The sequence below is a fragment of the Bos indicus genome, chromosome 11 (assembly GCF_029378745.1).
Source record: "Bos indicus isolate NIAB-ARS_2022 breed Sahiwal x Tharparkar chromosome 11, NIAB-ARS_B.indTharparkar_mat_pri_1.0, whole genome shotgun sequence".
NCBI lineage: Eukaryota > Metazoa > Chordata > Mammalia > Artiodactyla > Bovidae > Bos > Bos indicus.
The window spans coordinates 87,702,663-87,719,845 of NC_091770.1; the positions used below are offsets into that span (position 1 = coordinate 87,702,663).

Here is a 17,183-nt window from a genome sequence, read left to right on the forward strand (position 1 = left end):
TGCCCTGCCCTGGACAGGACAGCTGGGCCAGGAGACAGCTGACCACGACGGGACACATCCCCCACTCTGCCCTCACAGACCAGTTCGGGTGAAATAATTACCAGGTCCTCTCGGCTGGCCTTTGTTAATCAGTGGGCTGGACTTGTCAGGCCTACGAAGAATGGGAAATAGTGTCACTGGCACACGCGTGCATGCTGAGTTGCTCAGTCGTGTCCGACTCTGTGCGACCCCACAGACTGTAACCCACCAGACTCCTCTGTCCGTGGGATTCTCCAGGCCAGAATACTGGAGTGGGTTGCCATGCCCTTCTCCAGGGGAACCTCCTGACCCAGCGATCGAACCCGCGTTGCTTAACATCTCCTGCCTCGGCAGGCAGGTTTTTGACCATAAGCACCCCTTGGGCAGCCAAGAGTCACTGGTACAGGAAGCCCGAAAGGCATGTGACTGCCCTACCTCACTCCCTGTTCTACAGGACCTGTGTTCAAACTGAAAACGGGCAAGCTAATTTTATCAACTGCCAATCCAAGTTAATTTTTGCTCTTGGAAAAAGAAAGAATGAGAGACCCAGAGGACAGCACCAGACCCCAAGGGTTCCTGATTACAAAACTAGGCTCCTCCCGGGACTCTCCTGTCCTGCATGAGCCTGCAGCCAACACCCCGGGTCTGGGCAGGAAGCTGGGCACGGAATCAGCTCTGCCTCCCATGTTCCTGTCCCACGTGGCCCAGGTCTCCTCCTGTGTCAGGTGGGGCTGGATCAATCCGCAGGCCCTGGGGGCTCTGCCAGGACTGTCTGGGCCCCTCTGGCCCGTGTCGTCCTCGGTACTGTGACCCCTGGTGTAACCCCCCAAGACTGACCATGGCTCGGCTCCCCTCAGGACCGAGGGGCCAAGTGAAAGCTTATCTTTACTTCTACATTCAATTCCCAGAGAACATGCTCCATTCGGGCAATAGACTAGAAGTCTGTTCTCTAAGGAACCCGCAGTGTCCAATACCAGGGCCTCCCAGGGAGACTGCTCTACGGCAAGACCCATGCCAGCAGCTCTGTGCATCAGGGTGCAGTCTGCCAGCTTCTAATGCTGCATATGAAGGGGCAACTTAGCAACAGGGAAGACCACACTTATGGGAAACGTCCATGACATAACAGAAGTCAGAACAGAAAGAATTGTGGAAGAGATGAGAGAAAATGAGTCTGTGAAACCACTAGGATACTATTAACATGAACATTATATGATGGCAAAAAGCTGAGAAAATCTCCCAGAAAGCTGACTGCAAAAAGCAAGCAAGCAGGAAAACAAGGTCGGAATGGAGAACCAGAAGGGGGCTGGGAACTGGCCCCTCTGCAGTGCAGCTGCACTTCCAGCCCCTGCCTCTAGGTGGGGCCACGGGACTGGCCTGAGTGAGAGCATCACTCCGGCCCCAGGGGTTTGCCAGCCCTCCCTGTTTCTCCTCCTGCAGAATTAACCCTCAGTCAGTTCAGTTGCTCAGCCATGTCTGACTCTTTGTGACCCCGTGGACTGCAGCACGCCAGGCTTCCCTGTCCATCACCAACTCATGGAGCTTGCTCAAATTCATGACCATCATGTCGGTGATGCCATCCAACCATCTCATCCTCTGTCGTCCCCTTCTCCTTTTGCCTTCAATCTTTTCCAGCATCAGGGTCTTTTCAAATGAGTTGGTTCTTCACATCAGGTGACCAAAGTATTGGAGCTTCAGCTTCAGCATCAGTCTTTCCAATGAATATTCAGGACTGATTTCCTTTAGGATGGACTGGTTGGATTTCCTTGCAGTCCAAGGGACTCTTCCAATGCCACAGTTCAAAAGCAGCAATTCTTCAGTGCTCAGCTTTCTTTATAGTCCAACTCTCATATCCATACATGACTACTGGAAAAACCATAGCTTTGACTAGATGGACCTTTGTTGGCAAAGTAATGTCTCAGCTTTTTAATATGCTGTCTAGGTTGGTCATAGTTTTTCTTTCAAGGAACAAGCATCTTTTAATTTCAAGGCTGAAGTCACCATCTGCAGTGATTTTGGAGCCCCCCAAAATAAAGTCTCCCACTGTTTCCATTGCTTCCCCATCTATTTGCCATGAAGTGATGGGACCAGATGCCATGATGTTAGTTTTCTGAATGTTGAGTTTTAAGCCAACTTTTTCACTCTCCTCTTTCACTTTCATCAAGAGGCTCTTTAGTTCTTCACTTTCTGCCATAAGTGTGGTGTCATCTGCGTATCTGAGGTTATTGATATTTCTCCCGGCAATCTTGAATTAACCCTCGGCCCAGGGGATAAAGATGGTGGAGTCAGAAGTAGAAGGGGTCTGAGTCTCTGACTCACCCCCTTGGGTTTGCTGTACAAGCAAGAATGGGGACATTCAACCTCGTGGGAGCAAGAAGTGAATTCCTTACGTTAAACCACTGAGATGGTCCAGGGGTTGGCTGTTAGAGCAATCAGCTTACTCTAATAAAGAGAAAAGGTGATACACATAGAGGAAAGGCCAAGGGGATCTGATATCCAAATAGTAAGAATTAGACTATAACTTAGAACAGAAAAATACAGATGCTAAGTCATTAAAAAAAAAAAACAATCAATGAAGATTTCTCAGATGCAGGATGTAGTTTCTATGTTGAGAGGCTCCATCACCTACTTGGGAGCAGGGGTGAAAACAGACCACCTCACCCCAGGGAGTCAAAGCCCAAGGTGTCCATGGATGGGGGCCGGAGGGGGGTTTGCCTGAGGGAACACAGGAAGGCATCCACCTGGCTGGGGGCAGGGGCTGGCCTGTCAGGGGAGCTGGAGACCCAGGAGGGTCCCAGATTCCAGCAGGGAGAGGAGGCTTCTGCACAGAGGAGAAGGCGGAGATGGGAGATGTGTTTCCTAAGGGTTAAGTAAACATGGGAGCCAGACTTTTTTACCATTAGAAAGGGGAGTGACAAATGCAGAAAGGAATAAAAAGCTATATAGAATGAACCCTGTGGAGCATTTAAAACATTGAGAATGGACTGCATGGCCACTGCAGTGCCCCACCTTCCCCTGACCGAGTCCAGGCTCTGCCTGTGCCGAGCAGTAGCAGAAGGCAGATGTGATGTCCTGCTGGTTTCCAGGACTTGCTCTTGGGCCCAGTCACCCTGATGTGAGACGGGCCAGGACATGCTAAGTATTCCAGCCGAGAGCCCCAGCTGGAGTCCCAGCTGACAGCCAGCACCAACCATATGTGTGGACTGGGGAGGCCTCCCCTGATGAATCTCTGTTGAACAACCCCCAGCCCTCGAGTCTTTTTGGCTAAAGGCCCAGATGTTGTCAAGCAAACACAAGCCACTCCCCCTGTGCTGACCCAAACTCGTGAGCATAAGACAGTTGTGTCTTAAGTCAATATATTTTTGTGTGGTTTGTTACTCAGAACCAGAGAAATTGGAGAGTGTGTGAACTCATGGATTTCCATCCATATAGACAAGAAACAGAAATAAATGTGTTTATACATGTATACAAGCATCCATGTACATGTATGAAGATACACATGTGTATCCCTAGTTCTGATCACTCACAAGGCCTGCCTGGGAGCACTGACACTCCAATGGCAATGAAGACACCGAGCACCCAGATTTTGGCTTCTAAGTATCATTCCACTAAAAGGAACCACTTCTCTACCATAAAGATCCAGACTGAAAGCCATGAACTGGATCCCATGAGCTTTACTACAATAAATGTGGTAAAGGACATTTATTTAGACAAATGGCAAACCTGGAGTCTGAATTTTGGAAGGTTAAGAGCTTCCCAGGTGGAAGCTTCCCAGGTTAAGAGCTTCCCAGGTGGCTCAGTGATAAAGAATCTGCCTGCCAATGCAGGAGACATGGGCTCGATCCTTGGGTCAGGAAGATCCACTGGAGAAGCAAATGGCTACCCACTCCAGTATCCTTGCCTGGAGAATCCCATGGACAGAGAAGCCTAGCAGGTTACAGTCCATGGGGTCGCAAAGAGTCGGACACAACTTAGCGACTAAACAATAACAACCACGTTAATTTCCTGATCTGGCTGGCTGTATTATATTTATGTGGGAAAATGTCCTAGTTTGTTGAAAATATATGCCCTGCACTGCAAAGAGTCCATGTATTCAAGATAATCCTATGAGTGAACAAGTAAGACCTAGAGGCCCTATGTCTTGAGGACTTTAACTCCCCCAGTCCCAGTGTCTGTATTCAACAGAAATCTAAATTCATCATGTGGATATAAGACACACATTGGTATGAAATGTTTGCAGTTTAAATATTCTTGGTAAATTATTTTGAAGACCCCTGAAACATAATGAATTAGTCATGCAACACTTGACCTCAGGGGTCACAGCAGGATTTGAAACGTGGACGATTTCAAACATTCAAAGAAACCCCAGCAGGTGAAGTTGTGGGGCAGGTGCACTGGGAAGCCCCCTGAAGGCAGGAAGCATGGATGGTGACCTGGCTGGCCCGAGGGGGACGCAGACGAGCAGCAGTTACCCGGGAGCAGGCCTCTTCTGGGGGAGGCGGCTGGGCGGCTGGGGCGGCAAGGGCGGTGGGGCTTTGCTGGGCGGGAGTCCGGACTGGGCCGGCTTGCTCTGTTGGCTCAAGGCTTCGATCACACTGGGCGTTTTGGCCACTGGAGGCGGCGGCGTGGGAGCCAGGGGGTCTGCAGAGAGGAAAAAGAAAGAGACACACACGCAGAGGGTCAGCCTCCAGGCATCATATTCCTAGGCTCCCCACCTGAGGCTCCTCCAACAAAGGCTTCCTTTTCTCCTTCCACTATTTCATGGGAAAAACACCCACTTCCACCGAAGACTTTCAGACAGCAGTATTGGCGGAGAGTCCTTCCAGGTCTCAAGGGAGGATTAAAATGATTCCATGGGCCTGGAGATGTTTTCTCAGCTAGAACCACCCCCTGGGAAAGCCACCTTTCATCTCCATCCTCCAGGGAACCTGGGGAAGCAGCCGTAGGAGGCCTGGCCTGGGTCCTGCCCTGGGGCCCACCCGTATCACCGGTCAGTCTGGGGTCAGTCTGTGAAGACCAACTCCGTGAAGGCTTCCTGTCTGTAACGGGACAGGGCAGCAAGTTATATTCTCTACGTTTAACAGAGAATGAGGGAGCCAAGGCTTTCAGCGAGGGCATGGGGCTGGTAAGACAAGGGGCCGGACCTTGAGCCTCCTTCCCGTTTGCTGACAAACATCAGCGCCCCTCTCAACGGCCAGCACCCACGTCCCGCAGTCCGTGCAGAGGCAGCGACCTGCCCCTGGGCCTGGACGTGGACACCTCAGGAGCCTCAGCCCCGGACGGCAGAGGCGGGGAGTGCTGGCTGAGCAGGGAGGGGTCAGTTCAGGCTTTCTTTCCTTTTTTCATAAGCTTTAAAAGCAAAGTCAAAAGGCAGACTCTCGCATGCCTATCTACAGCCCTGGGGACGCAGGACCATGAGGCAGAAGAGTGGGCTTCGGAGACCTGCTGGGCGCCTCTCACCACCAACCCTCTCGCTGCCGCCCCTGGACCTGGGTGCCCCTGCCCCACCCCAACCTCTGGAAGCCCCTCACCAAGGCAGGTGCCTGCTTGGCCTCCGGCACCCGGAGGGCACCGACTGCAGCCAGGGTGGCTTCTCCCACCTTAACTCCAGCTATGGAAACCCAGGGAAACCCTCGGCACTCTCGGAGCAGACCCACACTCGGAGAGGCCGGAGCCCCTCCTCCTACAGCTTCCAGGCCTCGCCTCCTGGTCCAGTCGCCACCCCCCAATTCTGCTTCGCAGCCCCCTGCCCCTCCCCCCGGTGCACACGTGACACTGAAGGGAAACACAGAGCAGATTCTAATCCACAGGAACACACCCCAGTACCCCAAGCATGGAGCAGCCAGAGGAAGCCCCAGCACCACCGTAGAGAGAAAGAAACGCTGCTGGAGTGCTTGGAGACGGAGGAGGGGCGGGGGTGGCCCACGTGGGAAGTGGGACAGACAGCAGCCAGCCGCTGGGGAGAAGGGGGGCCGCAGGGAGGCAGCCACGGAGGAGCCCCCAGCAGTGTGCAGGCCGGGGCTTGCTCCCCACATGGCGGCCAAGAGGACCACCCCCCTCCTCCCCACCAGCCATCCGTGTAGTACGAAGCCCGATGGCACGAAAGGAAAAAGGAGAAAAAAAAACGTACTGGTAGATGTCACGCGGAGAGGGGGCAGCGGTGGATGGACAGCGGGCGGATCTGACGAAGATCGCTGCCGGCTTATACTGTCCACGCTTACAGAGTTTGTCTTCCACGGGGCGTTAGCGGAGGAGGCTGGCTGAGCTGCACACGCACGCACACGCACGCCCATGCACACGCAGGCATGCACACGCACGCAGGAGCACAGAACAAAAACAGAAACAGAACACGGCATTATTGATCCTCTCCCTGTACGACGGGAAACATGACCCTTCTGTGGACAGAACAGCGGTAAGACCACAAATAGGATACTCATTTGTTTAAAAAAAAAAAAATTCTTTCTGGCACCTGGAAGACAGATACTAATACACACTAAACCAACGATGCTCCTGGGAAAATTCCCAGTTGGTCTCCATCTTACCGATTTCTCTAATGGAAGTACAGTTTGAAAAGGGAAATGATAACCACAGTGACCCTCCTGAGCTCTGCGCTCGGGGATGGGACATCTGCTCGTCTCTACCCATTTACATCCTCTTGTGGGGTCAGCACCTCACCCGAGGGGGCACCTGTCCTCAGACAGAGCACGTGAGAGGAGGGCCAAGTCACACATAGCTGGTGAAGGGTGGATGTGTTTCTGGCTGGACCCTGCCCGCTCCTCCTCACGGAGCAGTGTCTGCCCAGGGCACAGGCGTGACCATGCCTGAGGCTGCGTGTGGCCCCATGGCCGGCTGGGCCTGGAGATGAAAACAGGCCACGGCCACATAGGGTAGACCTGGGGTAGGGGGAGTCTTGCCACATCTGCTGACGGGGACAGCGCCGACCTTCTTCCATTTGTTGGGTGGATACTCCACGTGGATCAAGGGTAGCACACACGGAAAACAAAGATAGGCTTTAGGGGGCTGGAGGGGGTGAAGGGCGATCTCCATCATCAAAGGAAGACATGGGGAATCCTCCAAACCCTTCTCATCCTAAGACTTGAAGGAAGCCAAGAAAAACAGGTGAACAGCTTTCTCCCGCTGTTCTGTGACCCAACAGAGCAAAAGAGAACCTCTCCGCCCATGACACACACAGTCAGGAAAAGCCGCTCACGAGGTGGGGACGACCTAACCATTTAGCTCCAGCCTCACAAGACAACACACATGCCTGGGACTTGGGAGGACGGAGGGGGAGGCGACAAGCCGCCCCCATGAGACCCCCTGAACACAGCGGCCTCCTATGCCAGGGCCCCTTCCAGCTGCGGGACGTGACTTCCTTCCTCACACCCGGGCTCCCTGCAGGCCTAGGAGGAGGAACGTGCTCTGCGGAAGGGGGCAGGCTGGTTTCTGAGGTCTGCCCAGGGTTGCCCGTGACCTCTGGGCCTCCCTGAGCACCGGGGCAGAGCCGTGTGGAAAGGACTGCACCACAGCCAGGGTGGGGGGATGGGGTTGGGGGGGCAACAGCCATCCCACACTGTGAGCACAGCCTTCAGGCCTCCCAGCATCACTGCCACTCGGCTACGTGCCCTTCTCCAAGAGTAGCTCCTGCAAAACGCAATCTGGGACTTATTTCTGGGGCCGCCATCAGCCTAGAGCAGCCATGGGGCTCGGACATCACACCCAGGGCAAGCTCCTGCCCCCTGCCCCCAGGAAGCCTCCTGGAGCCCCAGCATAGAGCCAGCCTGGCTACCTGCTGAACCTTCAAGGAGCAAAATGGCCAGTGGGCCTCCAGTGCTGGGTAAATTACTTAACCTTTGCGGGCAGGCGCAAGGTTTCATTTCATTTCAGTTTCCATTTTTATAAAAACAGAAATAGCATCTGTGGTGTCAAACTCAATATGCTGTGAAAGAGCGACTGAGGCCAGGACAGCAAAGCTGCCGCACCTGAAGTGCCAGCAGGACCCTCGGGGACTATTCTGTATTTTTACAGCTAGGCTGAGCACTGCTTCCCAAATTAGCATCTTTCTATCTTTCACTTCATGGGGAATCACAGAGAGAAGAATAATCAGACGTCATAAGCTGGCCGTGTACAGGCAGGAGAGAGATAGAAAGGGAAAGAATGGAGGCAAAGGGAGGGGTGGACAGCAAAGAGAAAAGCACCAGGAAGCAGGTCTGCGGGAAACACCCAGGGACAGCAACCGGGCTCACCCGGCCATCCAGGCCTGCCCAGTGCAGTCCCCGTGTTCCCTGAGTCATACGAGCCACCTCCCTGCCCGGAACAAGAACGAAGCCAAGACACACTCCCACCATCCTAAGAATGATGGAGCTCATTTTGGAAGCAAAGAACGTTATGTGCAAAACAAGAGACCCAAAAGAAAAACATGTCCTGACGCTGGCCCACAGGCAAGCTAGCTGGGGACAAAGCAAGTAGAGAGTCCCCAAAGCGTGACCCCAACCACAGCGCTCCCGCACCCAGGGTGACCAACAGCTCGGTACGTACCTTTGGCGACGTTCCGTGGCGGGAGTGGAGGGGCGCTGGACGAGCCGGGGGCCGCAGGCTGGGTGGGCGGCGGGCTGCCACTCAGGATGGCACCGTATGTCTCGTTCTGCAGGAGGCTGGGCACGAAGCCCCTCTGCTTGTCCTTGGCTAGGCTGCCGGCGTCTCTCGCCAGAGCTGCAGCGCTGGACGGCAGCTGGCTGGGGCCCAGCTGGTAGAAGCTGACAGGCCGGTCTTCTCGCCGACTAGGGCTGGGCTGCGGGGGTGGTGGGCAGAGGTGTGTGAGACGCAGATGCACTGACCTCCGAGTCATGGCTACGGATGTGCTGGTGACAAGCCCAGGCACGCCATTCAACCACCTGGGCACAGTGCATTTCTGCCGTTACAGGACAGCAGCGAGACCTAAACCTCACTCTTAGCGTGTCTCTTAATGGACACACCCACCAAAAGAGCTGTGCTTTATAAGAACTTGCAATTCTTCATTCTGGGAAGAACTTAGAATATAAGCTGCTTTATCGGTACCAGCCAGAGTTGGCTGAGTTTAGCTCTGTTTTCACGGCACGTCCTCTCCACGAGCATCCTTCTCAGACAGCACCCACAGCTGTGACCGATCCCCAACAGACACACAGCTAATTCAGGGGAGATCAATGTCTTCCTCCCATAGAACTAGGACTCTGAAGAGTCCTCTAGCTCAGGGTCAGCAAATTATGACTTGTGGGACCACCACCTGTTTTAATAAGTAAAACGTTAGCAGAAAGCAGCCATGCCTGTGGTTTACACGCTGCCCATGGCTGCTCTCCTACCACCCTGGAGGAGAGGAGCTGGAACACAGGCTCGTATTTCAGGCCCACAAGCTTAGAACATCTGTCATCCAGCCCTTTACGGGTTTGCTGACCCTTGCTCCACCTGATGGTCATGTGCATGGAACACAGGGACTTGGGTAAATTCAATCAAACTCCTATCTCAAATGTCAGCTTTGTTTTAACAGCTGTGATCTTGAGCAAACTAGCCTTGCTGATCCTATTTTTCATCTGTTAAATGGGTACAAATTTAACTACCGGCCCAGAGCCTAGAATTTAGCAGGTATGAGTATCGGCTGTCACACCCACCTGCCCTCACACGACCACCTGCCTGGTCAAGGCTCTGGCCAACCAAAGGCTCACACTCAGCTCCAGTGCATAGAGCTCAATGGCCAGTGGTTCTTCCTACAGAGTTTAAATTCTAACAGGGAGCACAGCTTTGTGAACTATGCCCGCCGCTCTCTGCTCTGGGGCGTTGGGGCGGGGGGTGCACGGTGGAGTGGGGGGCATGAGTGTTAGCACTGCTGCTGGGCTTTCACTGGGACCATAGGACCCGCCCAGTCACTGCCCACATGACCCTGGGAACCTGAAAACGTGATATGTGCCCGACCAAGAGGCACTCATGCCGGGGCAGATGTTTCAAAGCTTGTCTTTTTTAAAAAAATATTTACTTTATTGTATTTTTTATTTATTTATTTTTTGGCTGACTCATACAAGATCTTAGTTCCCCAAGGAGGGATCAAACCTGTGCCCCCTCACTGGGAGCGTGGAGTCTTAACCACTGGGCCACCAGGGAAGTCCCAAACCTTCACTTTTTTAAAAGGAAAATCTAAATATAAAATAACCAGCTCCTCTCACTTTGACACTGTTTTACAGCGAACTCAGAAATTCCTTATTCTAAGAAACAGAAGAGTCCAACAGCTTTCAGAAATGCCATATATTTCTGAAATACACACGTGAGGACATTAAAGTCCATCAGTAAGAATTAAAACATTACATCATGGCACTCCCACTAATTTCACAGCTTCTAGGCATACAGGTTTTGGAGTAGTGGTCCTGGGTCTGACTCTGACTCTGAGACGAGTGTGAAGGTGGTTACCTTCCAGGGGTGCCCCCAAGTGGTTACCTTCCAGGGGTGGCCCCAAGCCAGAGCATCCTGAGGAGCAGCTAGAGGAAGAGGTAAGAGCCCCCGGGCAGTCTCCAAGTGCTGGCTTCACTGTGGCCAAGCCAGCCTCTCAGTCTTGAGGCTTGAATGACCCATCTGACATAGGAAAGGGTTGGACCAGATGAGCTCTAAGGGTCACTGATTTCAGTGAAGGTTTTAAAGATCAACTCGGTGAACACAAAAACCACTCCTGGGGGAAACATGGCTTTTCATCACGTCATTCTCAGTGAGAGAGCTTCCTCTAACATCCACCAGAATCAGAGGCCCTCTTGTATCTCTCCTTCGTATCAGAAGGTGAGCAGCTGCCATGATAACACAATGTCCCGTAAAGTCACATCTGTAGGAGCTGTGAGAGAGGGGCAGTTGTGGGATGGTTAAAACCCAAGAACTACTGAGATGAGCAGAAGCACAAAGTAAACTCTATTTCCTTTCCTACAACAGCTTTCTGCCCTAAATATAGGCCAGGACCCACACTGCTCTGAAGGATGCTCATCATAAAACTCTTCACGTTTTACAAGCTGGCACAGACCTGCAACTTCTCGTCCATGTCGTCGTCGCTCTCATCCAGGTCTTCAGGGAGCAGTCTCCATTCATATTCCACGTGAACGTGAGAATTAAACCTTCCAGACAAGGCCTGGTTCAGCTAAGAATGACAACGGGCCGTCAGTGACGCTGCTCACACACTCAACCTTGTAAAGCAGATGTGGATCTAGAGGCAGCGGGCCTGTGCCCCAGAGAAGCTGTGCCCCAGCATGAGGCTGGCTTATTTAATTTGCTGCATCTCAGGCCAATCGCCCCTCCCGAATCTACACATACCCTGGAAGCTCAAACCCAACAATTCCCATTTAGTGCTTTGTAAGCTACAAAGTCACAGCATGCAGCCAAGGAGTGTTTGAGGTCTAAAAGGCAATGGCCAGCCCTTGGGTACCCACCACCACACAAGGAGCACTGAATTCAAGAAGGAACAAGCCCGCTAACTGTAGACCCCACTTTTCCTGACCAACGCAAGAGAATTAAGCCCTGCGGAAAATGATGTGAATGACTGCTCTCTCAGCTTTCTCCGGGAAAGTGGACAGCTGGTTTCATTCTAGATGCACAGGTGAGAAGTTATTGCATCAGATAAATGGGTATCTTAGCACATCAGGGTCTAAATTTTCTCCAAAGCCAGACAGTAGCCATGTGATCGTAGGCAAGTTATTTAACCCTCTGAAGCTGTCTCCTCATCTGTAAAATGGAGTAAGAGTAGGTACCTACTAATCAGTGTCCTAAGGGGTAACAGTAGGCGCCCACTAATTAGTATCCTAAGGGGAAACAGTAGGTGCCTACTAATCAGTGTCCTAAGGGTTATCAAGATTAAATGAGTTAATGGACACAAAGAGCTCAGGATAATAACGTTCCTCATTTTCTACAGCAGTGACTGTTAATGGCTCTGTTTACTGAGCACTTAGTATGTGCCCACAGCTTCACAGAGTTCAAATACACGACCACCCTGCAGACTGGTGTAGATGACTCTACAAACAAGGCAACAGTGGGGAGAGCTGGCGCGACCTTCCCAAGCCACAGCAGTGGAGCTCCCTGCAAACCCAGGGGGCCTCAGCTCCACTCACCCCCAAAGCCAGAGCCTCCAACACGTCCAACCAGAAAATACTGACTCATGTTCCAAAAGTGTCACCACTAGGCAGGTGGTCCCCTCCTCTCTAAAGGTGCCCCAGGACACTTGCTCCGAGCTGTCCCCTCTAGGACACTGGGATCTGCTCAGGACCCTCCTGCGGACCCTCCCCAAGGAGCAACCCCAACCCCACCGGGGTAGACTCACCAGCTCCTCACAGCGCTCGTGCCTGAGTCGCTTGGCGATGTCCAGTGGTGTCTCTCCTGACTCGTTAGCTAAGGGACGGTGGGATGAAAGGACATGTTGTGGCCAAATCAAGCAAAGGTCTGATACCCGGAGGCTATTAAATAGAGACCCAGTCAAGCAGCCCAAATGAAACTGACTGATGAATTCCGGCAACTTAGCCCCCATCAGGGCTCATCTGTTCTGAAATCATACAGACCTAAGCAGTGTGCAGTCAGTAACATTCTAAAAGACAAGATTTGAACTAATCATGAAAGTAAAAGCACTAAAGTTAAGCCAACTAATGTAAAACTAAATATCCAAGGCATAATTCACTGCGTAAAGCAGTTCATGGTAATTGTCAAACCAAAAGCACTGCTAATCTAGTTCCGGGCACCTGGCTGAAAGACTTTACACCTCCTTTTATTAATAAGTAGTCTGTAAATTTGGAATTGTGTAGTTTCTTCTAAACAAGCCTCAGTCAATGAGGTTGGATATTAATTAAAAAATAAAAAACTCAGCTCTCAAGCAGGCATGAGCCTTTTTTCCAGTCTTGTCTGGATAGTTTGATAATTCTTCAAAGCTCCTCCCCAGGACACATCACAGCCAGATGTCCTGGGGGTTAGGCTGTGCCCGGCCAGCTGCAGGTCAGGGCCCTGGGAAGAGGAAGCGATGGAAGCCAAGCAGACATGGTCCCTCATGGAGGAGGTTCCATGCCAGTGAACAGAGGGGCAGTGGGCAGTGACTCCCAGCAGTAAACGTGCCCACCCAGGGCCAGTGAGGGACCAAGTCTGATCTAAGGTGGAGTCAGGAAAAGGAGGGCAAGATGCCTGAACCTTGTCCAGGGTCACCTGGCCACTAGTTAACAGCTGCAGGCCACCCTCTGCCTCTCAGAGCCCAGAAAATGCCTGCAACATGGGGGCAAGTCCACGAGACAGCAGAGGAAAACTGCTGATAAGTACTGGACTGCAGCAGCCTGGCAGAGTGGGCCCTGTCTTGCTGGGTGGCGCTGGCTTCCCAGCTCTGCCCGGAGCCCAGTGGCCGGAGGGGTCAGTGAGGAGGCGGGGCTGAGGCTCACCGATGCCAATGGAGGCCTTGCCCCGTAGCAGCAGCTTCAGGCACTCCGCACTGTCGGTCAGGCAGCAGTAGTGCAGGGCTGTGCTGCCCTTCCCCGTCTGTTTGTCCAGGTTCCCGCTGGCAAGGACGGACGCAGAGAGAGAGAGAGAGAGCAGGACAGGGAAGTCTCAGGTCAGAGGGCTGGGGTGCTGCGCAGGGGACTGGGGTTCGTGGCTGGCAGGGCCTCTCGTCCTCCTCCAGGTGGGGGGCCACAGCGCCAGCCCAGCTTGTGGCAGGAGGTGGCCTGGACTTAAGGCCAACAGGGAATAAACGGCGATGGCAGAGCCGGCCAAAAAAAGGGGGCGAGGCACCTGTACACCCCTGACCAGGGGCTGGGAGAGGGACAGGTGAACTAGGGTCTCTCCCACTGCACTGCTAAGGCCCCACCAGTGTGTCCCACTGCACAGAAGGCTGGGCTGAGCTCTTTTCATCCTACTGACAACACTCTTACCAGGAAGGGGAAAGGCCACTTTTTCTAAAATTCAGAGTCACCAGGCTCCTCTGAGCTGGCTTGCCCTGGACCACCCTGAAAACAGGCTCCGGGGGAATGAGAGGACCACACGGGTTCTGCCAACACAGAACGGACTGGGCAATCCCAGGACAAGCCACTCAGCCCACTGGTGGGGCGGCCGTAGTCACACTGAGCGGGACAGCAGGGCTCCGCCCTGGACAGACACATGGGGACACGGAGGGCCCACTGGGAGACGATGCCCAGGATCCCGACAGGAGGAAACCAGCCACGTTCACTGTGCCTTTTTCCAAGCAGCTATATTTTCAGTAAAAAAGAGCCTGATCTCTGATCTTTCTACTCTCCGCTCCTGAGAAGAGGGACCAGGGTTGCCCTTCTGCCCCCTGAGAGTCTGCTCTAAGGAAGCTGGCACCGCACAACTGCTCCAAGCCCCTCCACACTCCTGGTGCTGAGTGGGCAGCTCCCCGCAGGCGTCCAATGAGCTCCCAGCTCCTGGGGAAGGAGCTGACTGCCCCCAAGCTGCTCCTCCAGCCCCAGCCATCTCTTCCCTCTTCCTTCTAGAAACGGCAGAAGACACAAAACGCAAAACGTCTCCTCGCTTTGCACTTGCTGAAGAGTTTCTGTGGCTTCTGGCCATTCCCTGCCCTGACCCCCACCCAAACCCACGCTCAGGGAGACATGATGCACCTCGACTGGGCTTCACGACTAGACTCCGACCGTCAGGCCAGCCCTGCACCAAGCAAGGCAGGACGAACCTGATGGGAGCGCTGGGGCCAAGGAAACTGCCCATGCATGTCCTCTCCACAGGCATGCTCTAATTGAAAATAACAGCTTTTCCTACCAAGCAAAACGCCCACAACCCTGCCTCAGCCCACGTTGGAGGTGGAGCCCTGCTTCCTGCTTCCCTCTCCCGTTGCTCACGGTGCCCTGCCTGACGTCATGGGAACCCCCACCTCACAGGACAAGCTGGGGGCTGCCCTGCCTGATGTCATGGGACCCCCACCTCACAGGACAAGCTGGTGGCTGCCCTGCCTGATGTCATGGGACTCCAACCTCACAGGACGAGCTGGGGGCTGCCCTGCCTGATGTCATGGGACTCCAACCTCACAGGACAAGCTGGTGGCTGCTCTGCCTGACGTCATGGGGACTACTCCCCCACTTGACAGTCAAGGGGGCTGCAGCCAGAGGCTGCTTTCCAGGGGCTTAGAATTCAGCAGACCTATTCACGGGGCGTCCCCCTGAGCCCCCGACACTGGAAGCTGGATGCTGTTGACACCAGGAGGGGTTAAGACTGCACGGGAACACCCCACACCTGCAGCCGTTTCGCTGTCGTGTAATCCTAGTCACACCTGAGGAAATTTCAGCACGTTGGCCACACCGCAGAAGCAGTGAGGCAACCCCTGATCCCTTCCCCAGAAACACCCAGGAGCAAAATCAAACACTGGCCCTGATTTAAGGACACCTACCTGTTCTGAACTAAAAAGTCTACAATGTGGAGAGAAGTCCGGTCCACGGACCTGACGGCAAGGTGGAGGGCAGTCTCATCCGGCTCCTGAAGACCAAACAGAAACATTCCAGAATCCCAAGGGGAGCACTCAGCTCTGCGGCCAATGTGAGTGAAAGCATGTATTTCTCTTCTAAAAGCCTCTGAGTCTGTCCTTTGAAAAACCTATCTCTTAAACATGTTACCTATTGCTAAGTTGTGTCTTGCAACCCCATGGACTGTATGTAGCCTGCCAGGCTCCTCTGTCCATGGGATTTCCCAGGCAAGAATACTGGAATGGGTTGCCATGCCCTCCTCCAGGGGATCTTCCTAACCCAGGGATCAAACCTGAGTCCCCTACGCTGGCAGGCAGATTCTTTACAGCTGAACCACCAGGGAAGCCAATCCCCATGGCAAATTCTGCCCTTGGGAGTTTAGAGACTGCCTATCATTTAGAGACTGGTCCTAGTCCTCCTCCCTCCCCGGGAAAGAATGAGAAATTCGGGGGTTTCATTGCAAAGTCCTCTCAAGGTTTCTGACCCCCTCCCTGCATCATTAACATGATGACGCTTAGGCCTCTGAGAAAAGGCTCCTTCCCTGGGGATAGACTCTCTTCCCAGAGCTGCCACCACAGTTTGGCTGAAGAATCAACCATGAATCTCCTCTCACCCAGGACTCACTGCCTCTTCTCTCAGGGTGTTTCATGACACTGTCAGCACTTCTGATGACACTGCTTTCTCACTCCCCATCAAACCCCCCAACCCTTTCTGTTTCTACATGTCCTTTCTTACATGTCCATTGGCCAGTGGGATTTTTTCTGTAAGATCCACACCGTCGGCATATGCTTGAAGTAATCCAAAAATGTCTCTTGTTTTCACGGCTTCACAAAGACTGTGAAGCTTGGCCGCATTATCCGCATGTTTTTTCCGTGCGTATTTCCTCTCAATGTACTTGGCAGTGATGTAGTCCTTCCTTGCGTTCCTGAAATCAAACATAACTGCCCTGTAAATGATTAAGGGCCTTAACATCCATTCATCTGTAATGAGTTAAAAATAATCCCACCCCCTCATGGTAACAAGGACTGATGCTGAAGCTTCAATACCTTGGCCGCCAGATGCTAACAGCTGACTCATTGGAAAAGATACTGATGTTGGGAAAGATTGAAGGCAGGAGGAGAAGCGGGTGACAGAGCGTGAGATGGCTGGATGGCATCACCAACTCGATGGACATGAGTTCGAACAAACTTTGGGAGATGGTGAAGGACAGGGAGCCTGGCATGCTGCAGCCCATGGGGTGGCAAAGAGTTGGACCCGACTTGGCGACTGAACAACAACATGGTAACAAGCGGCACGGGCAGAAAAGTACAGAGCAGGAGGCAGGCGGCATGTGGCTCTCCTGCAGCACCAGCGTCCACTCTGCCTCTCCACTTTCAGGAGGCTGGACACCCAAGACAAGAGGTATCAAGGTCTGGGTCTAAGGGATAAGCAGCCGGGTGAGGGGACTGGCAGACTCCAAGGGAAGACTGTTTTCCTGTTTGTGGACACCATGCCTGGCAGCCAGGTTCCCCACGTGCCCATGAAATCAAACAAGTTGTCCATCTTCATGGTCTATTTCCTGGCTCTAGTTTGGTCTTGAGGGCACAGACCCCACCTCTCCAAGGAGCGTGGAGCAGCAGCAACTCCAGGGGAGCCAAAATCCTCCCCCACCGTAGACTGTCAAGTGACCCTGGGCAGGTATGTGACCCCAAATCTTATCTAAGAAATGCACACAGC

General features: G+C 53.2%; 1 protein-coding gene and 1 long non-coding RNA gene across 4 annotated transcripts in view; one reads left to right on the forward strand and one right to left on the reverse strand.

Annotated features, from left to right (window-relative positions):
* Positions 1–17,183, reverse strand: part of ASAP2 (ArfGAP with SH3 domain, ankyrin repeat and PH domain 2) — a 158,296-nt gene that overhangs the window by 4,645 nt on the left and 136,468 nt on the right. For 2 of the 3 annotated variants that reach the window (XM_070799154.1, XM_070799156.1), the window contains exons 17-25: positions 16,203–16,392; positions 15,395–15,480; positions 13,422–13,537; positions 12,329–12,396; positions 11,042–11,155; positions 8,551–8,803; positions 6,146–6,280; positions 4,488–4,656; positions 102–151 (exon numbers count right to left, since the gene is read on the reverse strand). In XM_070799154.1, the coding sequence (XP_070655255.1) occupies positions 102–151; positions 4,488–4,656; positions 6,146–6,280; positions 8,551–8,803; positions 11,042–11,155; positions 12,329–12,396; positions 13,422–13,537; positions 15,395–15,480; positions 16,203–16,392 (1,181 nt within the window). The remainder of the gene's footprint in view (positions 1–101; positions 152–4,487; positions 4,657–6,145; positions 6,281–8,550; positions 8,804–11,041; positions 11,156–12,328; positions 12,397–13,421; positions 13,538–15,394; positions 15,481–16,202; positions 16,393–17,183) is intronic. The other variant, XM_070799155.1, reaches the window with a different exon arrangement.
* Positions 8,202–12,863, forward strand: LOC139185833 (uncharacterized). The gene is made up of 2 exons (XR_011569410.1): positions 8,202–8,542; positions 10,954–12,863. It is a non-coding gene; the product is annotated as an uncharacterized lncRNA (long non-coding RNA).